The sequence below is a fragment of the Podarcis gaigeae genome, assembly GCF_964106915.1.
Source record: "Podarcis gaigeae genome assembly, chromosome: 10".
Taxonomy (NCBI): Eukaryota; Metazoa; Chordata; class Lepidosauria; order Squamata; family Lacertidae; genus Podarcis; species Podarcis gaigeae.
Genome location: NC_139686.1, coordinates 20358498 through 20374141, shown reverse-complemented (window position 1 = coordinate 20374141; position 15644 = coordinate 20358498). Strand labels below are relative to the sequence as shown.

Genomic DNA, 15644 nt, shown 5'->3' with positions numbered 1-15644 from the left:
GACTACAGCTCCCATTAGCCTTGACAATTGGCCGTGTTGGGGTTGATGGGAGGTATAGCTGAGCAACATAAAGGTTCCCCATTCCTGGCTTAACAGGATGCTATCTAAGCTATAGTTTGCCAGCTGCCACCAACTAAGATTTTAAAATACAGGCACTGGTTTGCTGCGTTGCCTTGTAGGGAGGGCAATTGTGTTTCCCCTGAAAATGTTCTCTGTTTCCTTGCTTATGCACTAAGCATATGCGAAGCTGCAGGCTCCTGGAGCACTAAAAATATCCTTTTTTAATGCCAAATTAACATTCCCAGAGCCTTTCTACTTTGTGAAGTTATATATGTTGCGGTATGTATCTTAAAAGAGATCTGCAAAAGCTGGTGACAGAGCACACAGGGAAACCTGCTAACAAACAATTCATCTAACTACTTGTACATCTGCCAGATTACAAATCCCTAATTAGTTCTTCCTTTTGTAATAGCTGATACACTTGCTGCTCAGGTGTTTTTTAAAACCTATAGCCTGCAGCCTATATTGCATAAAGAAGACTATCTTGTTGATGTAATGGGACATTATGCATAACACACCTGAGCTGCTCTGAATAAAGGTTTTAGACTTGCAGAGATAACAGCTGGGCTAAATTATTTGACCTGCCTTTCCAACAAAAACAAAATTGTAGTAATTTTCAACGAGGGTAGGATGCTCTTGCTGTTAAGATAAGATGACAGAAGATTTTGAAGTTCTTCTTTTACACAGTTTTGCCAATGCTTTGACCAGTGGTGGATCTATATGGTGAAATTCAAACCTATGAAATGTCTGAGTGAGAGTGACACTGTGCCATGTCACATACTGTCTTTCCAAGGGGAATTGCAGATACAGTGGTGCCCCGCAAGACGAATGCCTCGCAAGACGGAAAACCCGCTAGACGAAAGGGTTTTCCGTTTTGGAGGCGCTTCGCAAAACGAATTTCCCTATGGGCTTGCTTCGCAAGACGAAATGTCTTGCGAGTTTTTCCGACTTTTTTTTCCTTCCCCCCCCTTTTTTTAAGCCACTTATCAGCTGATCCACTAAGCCGATACGCCGCTAAAAGCCACTAATAGTGCTAATCCGCTAAGCCGTCAATGGGCTTGCTTCGCAAGACGAAAAAACCGCTAGACGAAGAGAATCGCGGAACGGATTCTTTTCATCTTGCGAGGCACCACTGTATTAGTGTAGGGGCAAATTTAGAAGTGCAAGCTCCCGCACTAGTGGGCCTGGTGTAGTACAACAGCAGAAGTCATCAGGCAATGTCACTGCTCCCCCACCCTTTCTGTGCATGCATGCTCCATGATTTGCCCATTAAAATGGCAGGAAAGAACAGTTTGCCTGTATACCACCCCTAATCCCATCAGTTTACACCCACAACTTTCTTGGTTAATGGAGTTGCAAGCAAATTTCTGGAGAACAGTTAACACAGAAATGAGTGCAAGACTTCCACCATATTTCCAGAAGTAGGTTTTACATCGTGTGAAGACTCAAATATAATACGGAAAGTAACAGTTAGGGAAACAGAACAAATTGCCATGTGAATGCAGCCGTACACGCAGTTTATTGTAGGCAGAATTTGTCTAAGTCTTCGACAAGCTCATTAAATAATAAAACCAATTTTGTTAGATGGTTAGGCAACAAGCATGTCCCTTTTGATTTCACTCACCTTGCCTACCCAGGAGACAATGCGTGTGTGTGTGTGTGTGTTTCTCCCTCAGCTATCAACACAGCTGCTGCTATAAAGGCCCAGTACCTGATTTGCAGGAACACGCCTCTCTGTGTACACAGTTATCATTTCCTCATTTCCTACAACTGATATTGGAGTGAAGTTTGTGAATGGCACAACAAATACCAGTTTCTTAATTATATACTGCTCCTCTCAAGGTACATCAATATGTTTATCCCAGGGATAGGCAACCTGCGGCCCAATCACCTTCTGAATCTGGCCCACGGACGATCTGGGAATCAGCGTGTTTTTACATGAGTAGAATGTGTCCTTTTATTTAAAATGCATCTTTTTACATGAGTAGAATGTGTCCTTTTATTTAAAATGCATCTCTTGTTGGGCATAGGAATTCGTTCATATATTTTTTTTTTTCAAAATATAGTCCGGCCCACCACATGGTCTGAGGGATGGTGAACCAGCCCACGGCTGAAAAAGGTTGCTGACCCCTGGTTTATCCTCTTTTACTTAAAACCGGGGCCTCCAGCAGAGTTCTTCTTCTTCTTCATGCTACCTGCTACCTCAGGTGTGGAAACCCTGTGGCCCTCCATAGGTTGTTGGACTCCCATCGGCTCCGGGCAGCACAGTTAATGGTGGGGGATGATGGGAACTAGAGTCCAACATCATTTGCAGGGCTATTTGTCTGCCATCCCTGTACTTACCTGATCCATTTAACTAGAGATGTGAGGAGTTTCTCTTGGGACTTTCTACACACAAGGAATGGACTCCACCATAGAATTATGATCCTTTAGTTAGGTAGATTAGGCTGAGAGATTAAATAGGGATCATCCAAGGACATGCAGTGAATTCTAGGGTTGGGTGATGGTTTGTTCCTGGGTCCTAGTCCATCACTTTAACCCAGGTATAACCTGATGATGTTGAATTGCAGTTCCCTGAATATGGACCATGCTGGCTGGGGATAATAAAACAATTCTGGAGGGCACCACGTTGGCCAGCCTCACTTTAACCACTGCACTATACTGCCTTTCTGTAGCATTATTTCATGCCAGTACTAGACTGCTCTGAAAGTGCAGTTTTTTATTGTTGAGCTTGCTTCACTTTCCAACTCTGGAATAAATTTGGGAAGCAAAGTAAACTTATTTCCTTAGACATTCAAAGTACTAGATACACGTTTGACATTTTGCCTTTGTGTCTAGTGTTTGTGTTAATTACTGCATAACTGGCATGGTGTCCAACACAAGGCTTTCTGTTACACTATAAACACTGAAGAATCTGATCTTCTCTTTGGCATGAAATATTCATTCAAATTGGGGGGGCTTAAATTTTTTTGTTAAGGCTTAAAATGTTCTGCTTCAGCTGTTAAACAAGCCAATTTACACAAAGCAAGTCCTGCTCTTTCTCTCATGCTCAGATCTCAACATCTTTGTTCTGTAGCCAAAAAAGCAAAAACAAAAGTACCAGGAGAGGCTGGGAGTTGTATGCCATCTTCCAGCTGCTGAGTTGGGTAACAAATGTAAGCTACTAAAAAAGCACGTAGCGGCTTGTTCACCATAGCACAAGTCCAGTTTTGAAACATGTGATAGATATACATACCAGTAAGTCAAACTCCTCCTTTTCAGCCCTATGTTTCACATATCCCCACATCACCAGGTGGTACCATCTGCCTTGTTAAAAAAAGAAAGGTGGCATAACACTGTTCCAGGGATTAGAGAAGGGTAGTGTGTTTGTGACGTCGCAGGTGTTAGCCAATATGTGCTGTTCGTGGCTCAGCATTTCCCATTCAAGCTGAACCACCCAGAAAATCAGCAGAACCATTGTATTTCCAGAGCCATGTCCCCAGAGAGAGAAATGCACGTGTTGCAGTGCAGCAGGGCCACGGTCCATATCTCTCTTCTGTAACTGCAGCTACTCACTTTGTTTTGAAATCCGCCATTGCACTGCTCTTCAAGCATCAGTGTTGAAAACTCCATCCCCTACCGCTTTTGTTTTATTTAGCTCTGGCATACCTACAAAACACTCTCTGTGTGTGCACGAGCAAGGCCACGGCAAACATGCTATTGTCAACAAAGCTTGCAAACTGGCAAAAGGAAGAACATGTTCTTTCCAGCAAGCATCTCTGTGTAAAACAGAGCACAGTGGTGGCTGCTTTTATGCTAATAATGATCTGGAAGTTTATAGAGAGAAGAAGACAAAAAGTCCTCAGGGAGTGTTAGGAAGTACAGTTGTACCTTGGATGCTGGACGACTTGCGAGTTGAACATTTTGGCTCCCAAACGCCCCAAACCCGGAAGTGAGTGTTGCGGTTGGCGAACGTTCTTTGGAACCCAATTGCAGGAGCCAGTCAGAAGCCACACTTTGGTTTCCGAATGTTTTGGAAGTTGAACCAACTTCCGGAACGAATTCTGTTCAGCTTCTGAAGTACCACTGTAACTAGGCTAGGGCTGACTGAGAGGAGAGCTCAGGAACTTCAGTTGGTTCAGAATGCAGTTTTTGCTGGGGCAGGAGATCAGAAGACACTACTCTGATCCTTTATCAAGACTTTCCCTCTGATTAACTGTAATGGCACCACACTTTGCCATTTGTTAAAAACTATGTTTTAGTGTTTTAACTTGCTTTAGTGATGTATTTTGTCTTCTTTTATTCATGGATTCACTGATGTGAGATTCTGATTCCCCCCCCCACACACACACTTTTTAACCTTTATTTGTAAAGAGGTAAGCCAATCAACAGGAGGCTGAAGAAAAAAGTTTCATATTTTCAGCCCAGTCCTATGTATATTTACTGATGAATACACTTTGCTGTCTTCAAAGGGGGTTGCTCCCCTATAAACATGGGTTGAATTCTCAAGAGGACGTTTTGCAGATAACATGATACCTGTTAGATACATGCTTGCTTTAATGAAACACAGGAAATAAGTTCAAATCACCAATTATATACCAGTTAGGTACTTTAGAGTCTCAAGGAGGCATAAGAAGCTTTGCTAGAGGGGATGTGGCTTCCAAGGCACACTGTGGCATATGTGGTGACCTTGCCCTATGGTGGAAGCTTTGGGGGATTTAATTGTAGCTAGAATCAACCTAAGAACTGACTCCTTCATTGAGATGGATCCTAAATTGTGTGTATTTTCTTTGTGCTTAAATAGAAGGCTGCTGTTGCTGAATGTTGCATCAATCTTGCTATCCAGCTTCCAGTGGTACTAGCACATTGACTAGTGAAGAGCTTTTGCATAATAATGGAAAGCAAAAATATGGACAAAATTGCTGGAAACATGCCTGTAGATCCTATGTCTTATGGTAGGAAAATTATTGCTGTTTCTGGCCTGTTAGAAATTTTAAAGGAGCTTGGATCAGGATAACCACCCAAGACACAACAGTGTTTGGATGAGTTATAACTTTAACAACCCAATTCTTGGGAAGGTGTGCCTAAGTTCATTGACTCCAGTGAGCTTAGGTATGCCTTAAGTCTGCACAGGGTCAGACTGCCCATCTAGGGTAAACAACATCTCTCATCTTTACAGATTGCATCATCAGTGCAAGCAAAGTACTGCATTGGTGTTCCCTGCTGGCTGTTTGAAGAGCTGATTTCCTCCTGTATAAACCAGAGCATTTTCATTCATCTCCAGGCCCAAGTGCTGAGTTTGCTTTCCTGCCTCTTAAGTGTATTCTTAGGTAGCAACCTGAAGTCGGAGCCCTTCTGCCCAGGGACCTAGCACCCTCTGCTACAGAAACAGAAACCTGTCATAGAGCTGAAGCTGATTATACAGCATCCTTGTAACCAATTTTAATTCCCTTTTTGTAGAAACATGAGCTCTGCTGGCCCTGAAGGGAGGAAAAAGATGAGAGAATGTGAAGGGTTGATTGAATCGCTGGTGTATTATATCCAAGGCACCACCGCAGACCACCAGCCAGATGATAAGGTAAGCTTTCCAAATGAAGGGATTTTCTGAGTCTCTAGGACAGAAATAACCAAGGTGGTGCCAGATGTTGGTGGCCTACAACTCCCATCATCGCTCACCATTGACCATGCCGGCTGGGGCTGGTGGGGATTGTGGTGCAACAACATCTGGAACTCACCAGGTGAGGGAAGGCTGCCCTACTCAGGATCCAAAGCTGACCTGAGACATTAAATGTTTGGGGCACTTTTCACCTTGGCTACCACTGGAGAAAATTAAGACAACAATGCAATGTTCTGAAATTTTAAGGCCAGACATCTAAGTGCCAGTTACAAAAGTGCATTGCAGGTCTTTAGTCATAGAATCATAGAGTTGGAAGAGACCACAAGGGCCATTGAGTCCAACCCCCTGCCAAGCAGGAAACACCATCAGAGCACTCCTGACACATGGTTGTCAAGCCTCTGCTTAAAGACCTCCAAAGAAGGAGACTCCACCACACTCCTTGGCAGCAAATTCCACTGTCGAACAGCTCTTACTGTCAGGAAGTTCTTCCTAATGCTTAGGTGGAATCTTCTTTCTTGTAGTTTGGATCCATTGCTCCGTGTCTGCTTCTCTGGAGCAGCAGAAAACAACCTTTCTCCCTCCTCTCTGTGACATCCTTTTATATATTTGAACATGGTTATCATATCACCCCTTAACCTCCTCTTCTCCAGGCTAAACATGCCCAGCTCCCTTAGCCATTCCTCATAAGGCATTGTTTCTAGGCCTTTGACCATTTTGGTTGCCCTCCTCTGGACACGTGATTGCTTCCAGTTATTTACACAGCCAGAATAATGCACATTTGTTTTCCCTTCCAGGCCACGGAGAACTGTGTGTGCATCCTTCACAATCTCTCCTACCAACTGGAGTCTGAACTCCCTGGTAGCTATGCACAGAATATCTACATGCAAAGAAGAAATGTTCCTACTAGCGACAGCAGCATTGGATGCTTTGGTTCAAGGAGCAGGAAAGCGAAGCAGGTAATAGAGGGCTGTTATTTGGGGGAAGGAGCTTCGAGCAGCTTAGTGTGCAGAGGACACGTTTTGTATGCAGAAGGTCCCATTTCCAGGTAGAGTAGGGCTGTGCAAGACCCTGGACTGAAACCCTTTAAGAGTGCTCCTGCCAGGCTTCTCCAGAAGCATGTGCTCTGAAGGCAACAACATCCAGATCAGGGGGAGAGGTTCATGGCAGCTCCTGCCACAGCTGACAATGTGTTTCATTGATACAGCTGCACAGAGCAAGGGGGCTGGCAAATGGACAGCCCTACCTTTCAGTGAGGAAATTACCGCATTTTTCGCTCCATAAGATGCACCTGACCATAAGACGCACCTAGTTTTTAGAGGGGGAATGCAAGAAAAAAAATACTTTTAAAGGGGGCACTGAGCAGAGCCTGTATGCATCCCAGGCTCTGCTCAGCCCTCCCTTTCACGAGTCACGTGGAATGGAACTTGCAGGCTTTCCCCCAGGAGGGGGAGCCTCATCCTGCAAGGATTTTCAGACAGCCTTTCACTCTGATTCAGGGTTACTGATTTAGGATTGGCAGCCCATTGTTAGGAGGCATTAGCGCTGGGCTCCTTTTGGTTAGATCCAGAAAGGTGAGCCTTACTGGGGGTGGTTTTAACTGTTTTGTTTCTGGTTGTTTAATGCATCTGCATGTTTAGCAGCAGCAGGACCTGCCGCTCCCTGAGGAAAAGAGCAACCCCCGAGGTGTTGAAACCCTCTGGCATTCCACCCTGATAAGGATATATCTGTCCTTAATAGCAAAAAGCACAAGGAACTTTACCCAGGAAGCATCGCTGGGAGCTTTGCAGAACCTCACAGCGGGAAGTGGACCTGTAAGTAGAAAGAGAGGGGATTTCTCCTTTTATCTTGCTTTCCTTTCAGCCCCTTCCCTGTAGCTAAATATGTTTTTGATGACCTCATGAGAGGAATTTACAGCACTGGGCTAGGACCTGGCGGAGAACTACGTTTGCCTCCTTGATCTTCCAGTAAATATCATCTGAATAAATGCTTTTCACATTGTTCAGTAAAGGAGATCTGATTCTAAACTTCCAGGGCCAGAGTCGGGGCTTGGAATTGTTGGGGCCCCATCTCAACAGGAAGCTCCACTGCTGATTGCCGGAGCTCCCTGGTGCCAGTGGTGATCCTCTCTTGCCATGGCTACCTATTCACCCACTCCATCTCTCTGCCTCCAGAGGGATAGGACCAGAAAACAATGGAACACAGGGAAGCAGAAGGAACAAGAGCTGCAACCAACTCATTTGTCTGCCATTTTCTCCCTAGGCATCAGTGGAGGATTGTTACTAGAAGCAGAGGCAGAACAGGGTGGCAGTTGTAGGAAGGAAGAGAAGGGGGGCCCTTGCCCAGCAGACATGCACACAAACCTGAGGCCATCACTGTCCCCTGTGCTGTGCTCTATATATACATTTTTACACTGTCCTCTTTCAAAGGAGCTTCAGGTGGCATATGTTTTTGTCCTCACAATAACCCTGTTAAGAGAATCTGTGATCCTCCAGATGCTCCCATCAGCCCCAGCCAAGATGGTCAATGCTTATGGAACTGTAGTCCAGCACAGGTTCCCTATCTCTGTCCTAGTCTGATATATTGCTCCAAGCTGGATCTCGCATCATTCTCCTACTGTGCCTTTGCCACTTAACTCTGCTCTCCAATGTTAGTTGAGCAGCAGCCATCAGTGCTGCTGCATCAACCAAAGAAGTTTCTTCTGAGACCAGCTGCACTATTTCTGACCAGGCTATTCCCTTTCCTTATCTGCTGTGTGTAGGGGGTAGGGGGCAATATTGTTGCGGGAGCATCTTGCAAAGGCTGAAATGGAACTGGGACGTCCTATTAGGTGTCTAGCACAGCTCTCGAAATGAATTAGCTCTAATGTCTCTCAGTGGCATGCAATGAAATTATAATTGGTTTAGACCAGTTTAGCTGGCATGGCTGCATCCAAAAAGATCCTGTTAACTATAGTTGGATATGGGAGCTGAGAATTCCTGTCGCTTACCATAGAGCAGAAGCTGTCCTTGGGAGAGGGAATGGTTTGTAAACCTGCTAAGTCTATGGTGTAGACACGTTTGAACAATGTGGTGTCCTCCAGATGTTGTTGGACTACAACTCCCATCATCTCTGACAACTGGGCGTGCTGGTGGTTTCGCTTATGCCTGAAGAAGCTGTGTGTGTTTTCTGACAGATGCCATTTGGAGTAGCCCAAGTCATTGTCAAGAAGGCCAACGGCCTCCCAAGTATTCGAAACATGCTGCATGTGAGCTGTCCAAGTGTTAAGAAAACGGCCGTCTCCTTGCTCAGGAACTTGTCTCGCAACACCTCGCTGCAGAATGAAATAGGTAAATAAATGTGCAATGGCTGGCCAAAATTACTTCAGTGTCAGATTACTGCATGGTAAGTATTTAAAGAAAGCTGAGCTTGATGAATCTCCTTCCATTAAGAATAGCAACAATAAAGGTTTGCCTTAATAAACAATCACAGCTACCTGTGTGGACTTCATTCATCTTAATGTTTTCTATCTGGGATGATAATGGAAGTTCAGTCTGTGTTCTTTCATCAATGATGGTTGCTTCCATTAGCTCTATAATGGTGTTCAAATCCTGTTCACACTAGGGAATCAAGACTGGACTGGCACCACTTCTGCTGTACCCCACTCCAGAACAAGTAACCCCAGCACATTTTAAAGTCCATAGATGGTTTAATCAGTCAAGAGGAACGTTTTCACCAGGCACCTAATTATATGTAATGGCAGTGCCAGTGAACGTCTCTGGGGAGAGCATTCCACAAGCAGGGATACACCACAGAAAAGGCCGCTCTCATGTTTCCACCCTCCGCACCTCTCGTGGAGGGGACACATTTAAAAAGTCCTCAGATAATTGCAGGGGGCCCTTCTACTCATCCTAGTGAGTGGGGCCCTAGATGCACAGTGGATCACTGGTAAATGGAAGCCAACCTCTGGATAAACCTAAGGAAAAAGTGTCATGCCCCATAAAGTTTTTGTGGAGTAAGCATCTTTAAAGAAAACCCCATCTAAAGTGGTTTGCAAATTAAAAATGCTGAATATTACTTGCTGGATACTGTTTGAGCAGACAGCTGCAGAGCTTTAAACTTGAGGATTTTAAGCGCATATCATGTTTCACCTTCCAGCCAGAGAAGTGTTGCCAGATTTGGTTGCCGTGCTTCCAGATGCTGCCCCAACCTCTGATATTGCCAACGAGACCACAGCTTCCGCTTGCTACGCTTTATACAACCTGACTCAGAACAGCTCCCAGAATGCTCGGCTTCTCTTGAACTCTGATGGCATCTCAAAGGTTCTGAACATCAGCTTGAGTGACAGGTGAGCCATTTTCATATGTACCTGACCACTGCACCCCCCAAAAAAAAGCAAAAAATAAGCAGTGTCCCCAGCATTGTCCTGCTGTCCAGAGATCCCTGTGTGGTATCCCTGCAGTGCTAAAGAACTACCTTGTTTCAGGGCAATGCTTGGCATGCTCTGTTCTGAGCAATTATTTGCTTAGGTTGGCATCAGCATGCAATTGAGTTTAGTGAGTGGTTTAATTGATATAAAAACATTTCAATACGTTTCAAGAGGTTGCACTTGAGTGATAACTACATTTCCTTTATTACTGTTTCTGCTTGCAATTATGTGGTCCAGTTACTATATCCCTTTGTTCTCTTATAGAATCACTGGCATTGTAGACCTAGTTCTCAAACCCATGCCAGTGTTGTGCCATTTCCAACTTAAAAATATTCCTAAAATGCGTCCATTTCAATCTCCCTCGACTGGAAATATTTTATTCTCTCATTCCTTCTTGTCTTCTCTTTTTGCTTTACCTTTTTCCTAGCCACACTTCTTTACCATGGCATTTGATACTAGAGAGAGAGAGATGTTCATTCCTATCCTCTTGAGTAGGGTTATTTGCTTTCAACTGATTTTTAAACTGTATTTTTAAAATTGATGTAATCCACCCTGTGCTCAGCTGTATTTTTAAAATTGATGTAATCCACCCTGTGCTCTCATGGTGAAGGATGGATAAGAAATTAATTAAATAAATATATAACAACAACAACAACAAAAATAATGGGGATTTCATCTAACTAAACCCATTGAAGTTAATGGAATCTAAGTTAATCATGTATATTTAACTTCTCTATTTTGCATAACTAGCATTGGATACAACCCAATAATAATTGTCCCTCTTTTATTCTTGATTCTGCTGGGGGCGAGGGCTTTTCTGTGTCTTATTTTCCCACATTTCTTCTTTGTTACACTCTCTCTGTTGCTCTCTATTTGTTTACTGCAGCATGTGTTCCTGCTCATTTTCTTTTAAATATCTTCACACTTACTTCTCTAGACTCTCTTTCCCATTTGCCTTCTCATCATCTTGATTCTGCCAAATTCCCTTCCTCCTTGCTAAACCTCAGGTTATGATTTGTATTTTGTGCCTGCATCACCCCTTCTCCAACTCTTCTTTCTCTTTGGCAACTCACTGCTTCCTGAAATCCACCTTAAATACCTCCTCCTTCTTCTTCTGTATATACCTACACAGACATTGAGTTCCTCTTCAGGGCTTGGTTCAAGGTGCCCTTGCCAAGTGAAATTAGGTGAGCAAGTACCAAACTGAAGGTCTTCTTGGGGTTGGTACCTCGGCTATACAACAGCCTCCACAGAGAGGCTCACCTGGTGCTTTATCCATGATCTTTTTAGTGACAGGTGAAGGAAGACCTTTTTATTCAACTGGGCTGTGTTTAAATCAGCTATCTAAACTATTTTATACCCAGGGAATGGGCAGCTGTTTAAATTTAATGAGCATTAAACTAATAATAATCTACATGACTCATTCCTTGTGCTTCTTTCCTTTCCTACCTTTTAACCTAGATTCCCTCCCTCTTCATTCCCCCTTTTTGTTGTGTACCTTCCTGTGTATTTTTGAGACTCAATGCCCCATGGGCAAAGCCTGTTCTTTTTAACTTAGCTGAGCTGTTTTGCAAATAATGCTGATTGCTGTTGTTATTATTCTCCTTCTCAGCAAAGCCGGCAGAGCTGCTTCCATCCTCTTGTATTCTTTGTGGTCTCATGCTGATCTCCACAGTGCCTACAAAAAGGTAAGCTGTCATCTCTGGGGCGATAACCTTCCTGTTGGTCACAGGTGTTTTTCAATTGATTTTAAGTATTACAGGTCTGTTTGCAAAGTCAGTTCTCTAACAGCACAATCCTAACCATGTCTACTCTCAAGTAAGTCCTTATTGGATTCAATGGTGCTTACTCCCAGTTAAGTGTGTTAGGATTGTAGCCTTAGTCTTCAAGAGACAAGCCAGTGACACATTTTCTCCAATTTAATACTTCAGTTTAAAAGTATAATCATTAAATAAAAGTTCAGTGTTTCATAATAAAATGAAGCAGTTTCTTCTCTGAACTTTTAGCCTGTGTTTTGTACCAAAAAGTAATAAAGGTAGTCCACATTTCATTAAAAGTATTAATTTCCTGTCTTCCTTTTCTTACCCAAATATCCTGCAAGTTCTCCAGAAAGCTGTTTGCCTAGTAGTGTTTGCATATCTTCCTCCAAACCACGTGGTCAGCTCTGTAGAGAGGTCTGAAACAAACATAGATTTTTGCATCATGCACAGATCCATCTTGCCCAAACCACCTCCGCTCCATGTGTTCATAGATGACCCTGGGTTCTAATATTGTGAAAGCAGGGGAATTTAAACTCTTTTGGTTTAATCTCTCTTATTTTTTTCATTTACAAGGCTAACTTTAAGAAGACTGATTTCATCAATAACAAGACAGTAAGAGCCTACAATTCACTGAAAGACTGAAAAGTAGGCAACAAAGACCTTAAGGACCGATGAGACAATGCAGGAAATGGTATTACCATATCTTCAGCGTTAACTCACCAGCAAGAGCTGCACGGCATCCTCCAAGAGACTGATTTTATACTTCCCAAAGGATAACCAGAAGAAAGTGCCCCCTCCCTTCCCAGATAATCTCTGCCTTACACCACTGCTTCTTATTCCTTTTGAACTCAAGACTCATTTGCAAATCCTGTGGCCGTTCAAGTTGCATCAAAGTAAATAATTTGAGTACCAACTCTGATATTTACAACCATTCACACATTATATGTTGGCCTGCTTTTGGACAAGGATCAACTCAGTATCCTGGTTTTATATTATGAGAAACTAAATAACCAAAGAAAATGGGATTTCAGAAATTTCTATGAATTTATTTTTTTGCTTGCTGTTTTTTGCTATGCCTAACTACTAATCAGTGCTTCCTACAAAACTGCCCTAGTCTGCCAGATCTGTTGAAAAATGGAGGCAGATTCTTTATAGACTGCTTTTGAAACATTTTCCTGGGCTGTTGTGGGGTTTTTTTTAGCATAATGCTCCAGTGGCCATTGCTGCATATCTGTGTGTGTGTGTGTGTGTGTGTGTTTGCGTGTTTGCTAAAACCTAACTTTCTAGCAATGGAGCTATTTTTAAAATGCCTGTGAACTTGGGGATTCCCCTTTTGTATTTCTTTTAGACAGCCACACAAAATGTCCTAAATCACAAGACTATTCAGTTTGAGGACTCAACCAATTCATGTTTCGTGTGTGATTATTTCTTCCCTTTTCCTTAAGTTTGCCAGCTGGACAGGAAAATGTCCTGACTTGCTGCAGTAGCTTGGTCTGCAAAAAATCAACCAGGGATGTTTATCACAGCATAGAGATAGCATCATCGCTTGCTAAAAGAGGTGCTCAGATGACCTCGCTCACATGCTCAGAGAATGGGCAGGCCAGGAGGGGCACAGGAACTAGCCCTGCTCCCTTCTAGCAAAATGTTTACCAGCCACATCCCTCCAACATGTGAGCATTCAAAGAAGGCCTCTAGGAATGTATCACTGGAGGTGCATAGAGCCCTTTTGCACATGTGCTGAATGCAGAGATAGTGGGCAATGGGACTAGTCTCTTATCAAACAGTATTGGAACCAATGGGGGGAAGGTAACCTGAAACCACCTTCGCCATGTCTTCAAGTTACTCCTGTTTGAGTAAGGAACCTGTTAGAAACAAATAGGCAACCCTGCTTTTCACCTGTGCCTTTAGGAGCAGGCTTGGTCTTCCAGCTTTTCAGCCAGGTTTTGCAGCAGTGCCTTCTAAGAGCCGCTTGATCTGCAGCAGAAAATGGCGGTTGAAGTTTGTCTTCACGCTGTGAAAAGCTTCTCCTGCTCATTCTTTGCAATTGAAGGCGCAAGCGCAGAGGCCAGCTGAACATCTCGCAGCCCTACAAGAGCCTGACATTCTGAAACGAAGCAGTCCAACCTTTTCCCCTTGCTTTATCTTCCTGCCAGAATAAGTATGTTCTACCACATTTCTATGTACAGTGGTACCTTAGACACTTCAGGTTACAGACTCCACTAACCCAGAAATAGTACCTCAGGTTAAGAACTTTGCTTCAGGATGAGAACAGAAATTGTGCTCCGGCGGCACAGTGGCAGTGGGAGGCCCCATTAGCTAAAATGGTACCTCAGGTTAAGAACAGTTTCAGGTTAAGAACAGACCTCCAGAACGAATTAAGTTCTTAACCCAACTGTACCACTGCAGCTGTTAAAGGCACAGGAGCAGGGAAGTTGACAAGTTTCTACTACTGCAACGATTAGCAAGAGTGCAGCTCAATGAGCAAATCTTCATCCTCCTCTTGCATGAAAATGCCCGCATTTCCTTGAGTACAGGCAGAAGCTGCTTTCTTTTGGCTCATTTCAACCGCTGGGAAAGGTTTCCCCTGCTCATTTTCTGCATGGCATACAGCTGTTAAAGGCACAGGATCCAGGGCCATAAAAGAAGTTGGCGACACAACAGTTGTTTGCTGTTTCCTATACCAAGCAAATGAAAGTATGGCTTGTTGGTTTTTCTTTCTTCAAAAAATGAGAAATATAATTACGAATTTTTGAATCGCCCTTGACACTCATCTCAAGTGGTGATTACAAGCATACAATTAAAACTGCTAAAAATGGTTTTGAAAACAGTTCAAAGAAACCTTGAAAGTAGGTGTTCATCTTCTATTGTTTATAAACCTAAGGCAGACACCTTTTCATACAACTGGAAAAGCTTGTTGAAACAAAAATGTCTCGATGATTTACAGAAAGTAAGGAGTGGGCACCTGTCGTATCTCAGCAGGGGCGCTGCTCAGTGAAACGGGGGCAGCCACACTGGGATTATCAATGCTTGTGTGTGTGTTCCCTAAAAATGCAATCCTGTATGTGCCTACTTGGAACTTAGACCTGTTAGGTGATACCTAGCTAGGTTGTACTTGGGAGTAGACCGAATGAGATGGATGGACTTGTTACTGTTGATTTTAATGAAGTATGACTAATGCTGGATGTCGCTTGTTGGGTTCAGTAGGCTTGCTCTCAGGTAAGTGTGTGTTGTGCAGGTGGGCCTCAGCCATATTTCAAAAGCAATCAGTTCAGACCTCTTCCTCTTTCCTAGCAGCTTGTGGGGCAGGGAGAGCGATAGACAAGTGAGTCCCTCTGCATCCATACCTACCCATTGCTGGGAGTGACCCACTGGCATCTGGGTGGAAATGTGGCTTTTGAAAGAAAAACGTCTTCCTCACTCCAGTACTCTCTAGGTACATCCAAGGTTTTCCAGGTGACAATCTTGCTGAAGCTAAACTGCCCTGCATCTGTTCAGTCCCTGGATGGATGGATGGATGGATGGATGGATGGCTGGCTGGCTGCCTGGCTTCCTTGGGGTCCAGGATGGAAGAAAGGTGGGGTATTAATGGAAGAAATCCCTTGCCAACTGTGCTGTGTGGTGCACATGGGAATCATGGGTCAGTAGATTCACTGCAATCAAATCTGTCTGGTACTTTCACTTGCTTGCTTGTTTATGCGCCTTCATAAATCTTCCTTTTCTGTTGTTGCAATGGTCAGTCTCTTCCCCTTTCATACTAGTTTATTTCTAGCTATCCTGGCCATCTACAATAGCTGTTTTTCTAAGTATGTGCCAGGAGATATTT

The 15644-nt window shown here is 43.6% G+C and overlaps 1 protein-coding gene across 2 annotated transcripts in view; it reads left to right on the top strand.

Moving 5' to 3' along the window:
- Nucleotides 1–13225, top strand: part of PKP2 (plakophilin 2) — a 47307-nt gene extending 34082 nt beyond the window's left edge. Inside the window, exons 7-13 of one of the 2 annotated variants that reach the window (XM_083700165.1) lie at nt 5500–5617; nt 6451–6612; nt 7294–7467; nt 8829–8982; nt 9791–9980; nt 11674–11749; nt 12395–13225. In XM_083700165.1, coding sequence (XP_083556291.1) covers nt 5500–5617; nt 6451–6612; nt 7294–7467; nt 8829–8982; nt 9791–9980; nt 11674–11749; nt 12395–12463 — 943 coding nt within the window. In that variant the 3' untranslated portion in view covers nt 12464–13225. The remainder of the gene's footprint in view (nt 1–5499; nt 5618–6450; nt 6613–7293; nt 7468–8828; nt 8983–9790; nt 9981–11673; nt 11750–12394) is intronic. The other variant, XM_083700166.1, reaches the window with a different exon arrangement.
- Nucleotides 13226–15644: the final 2419 nt, after the last annotated feature.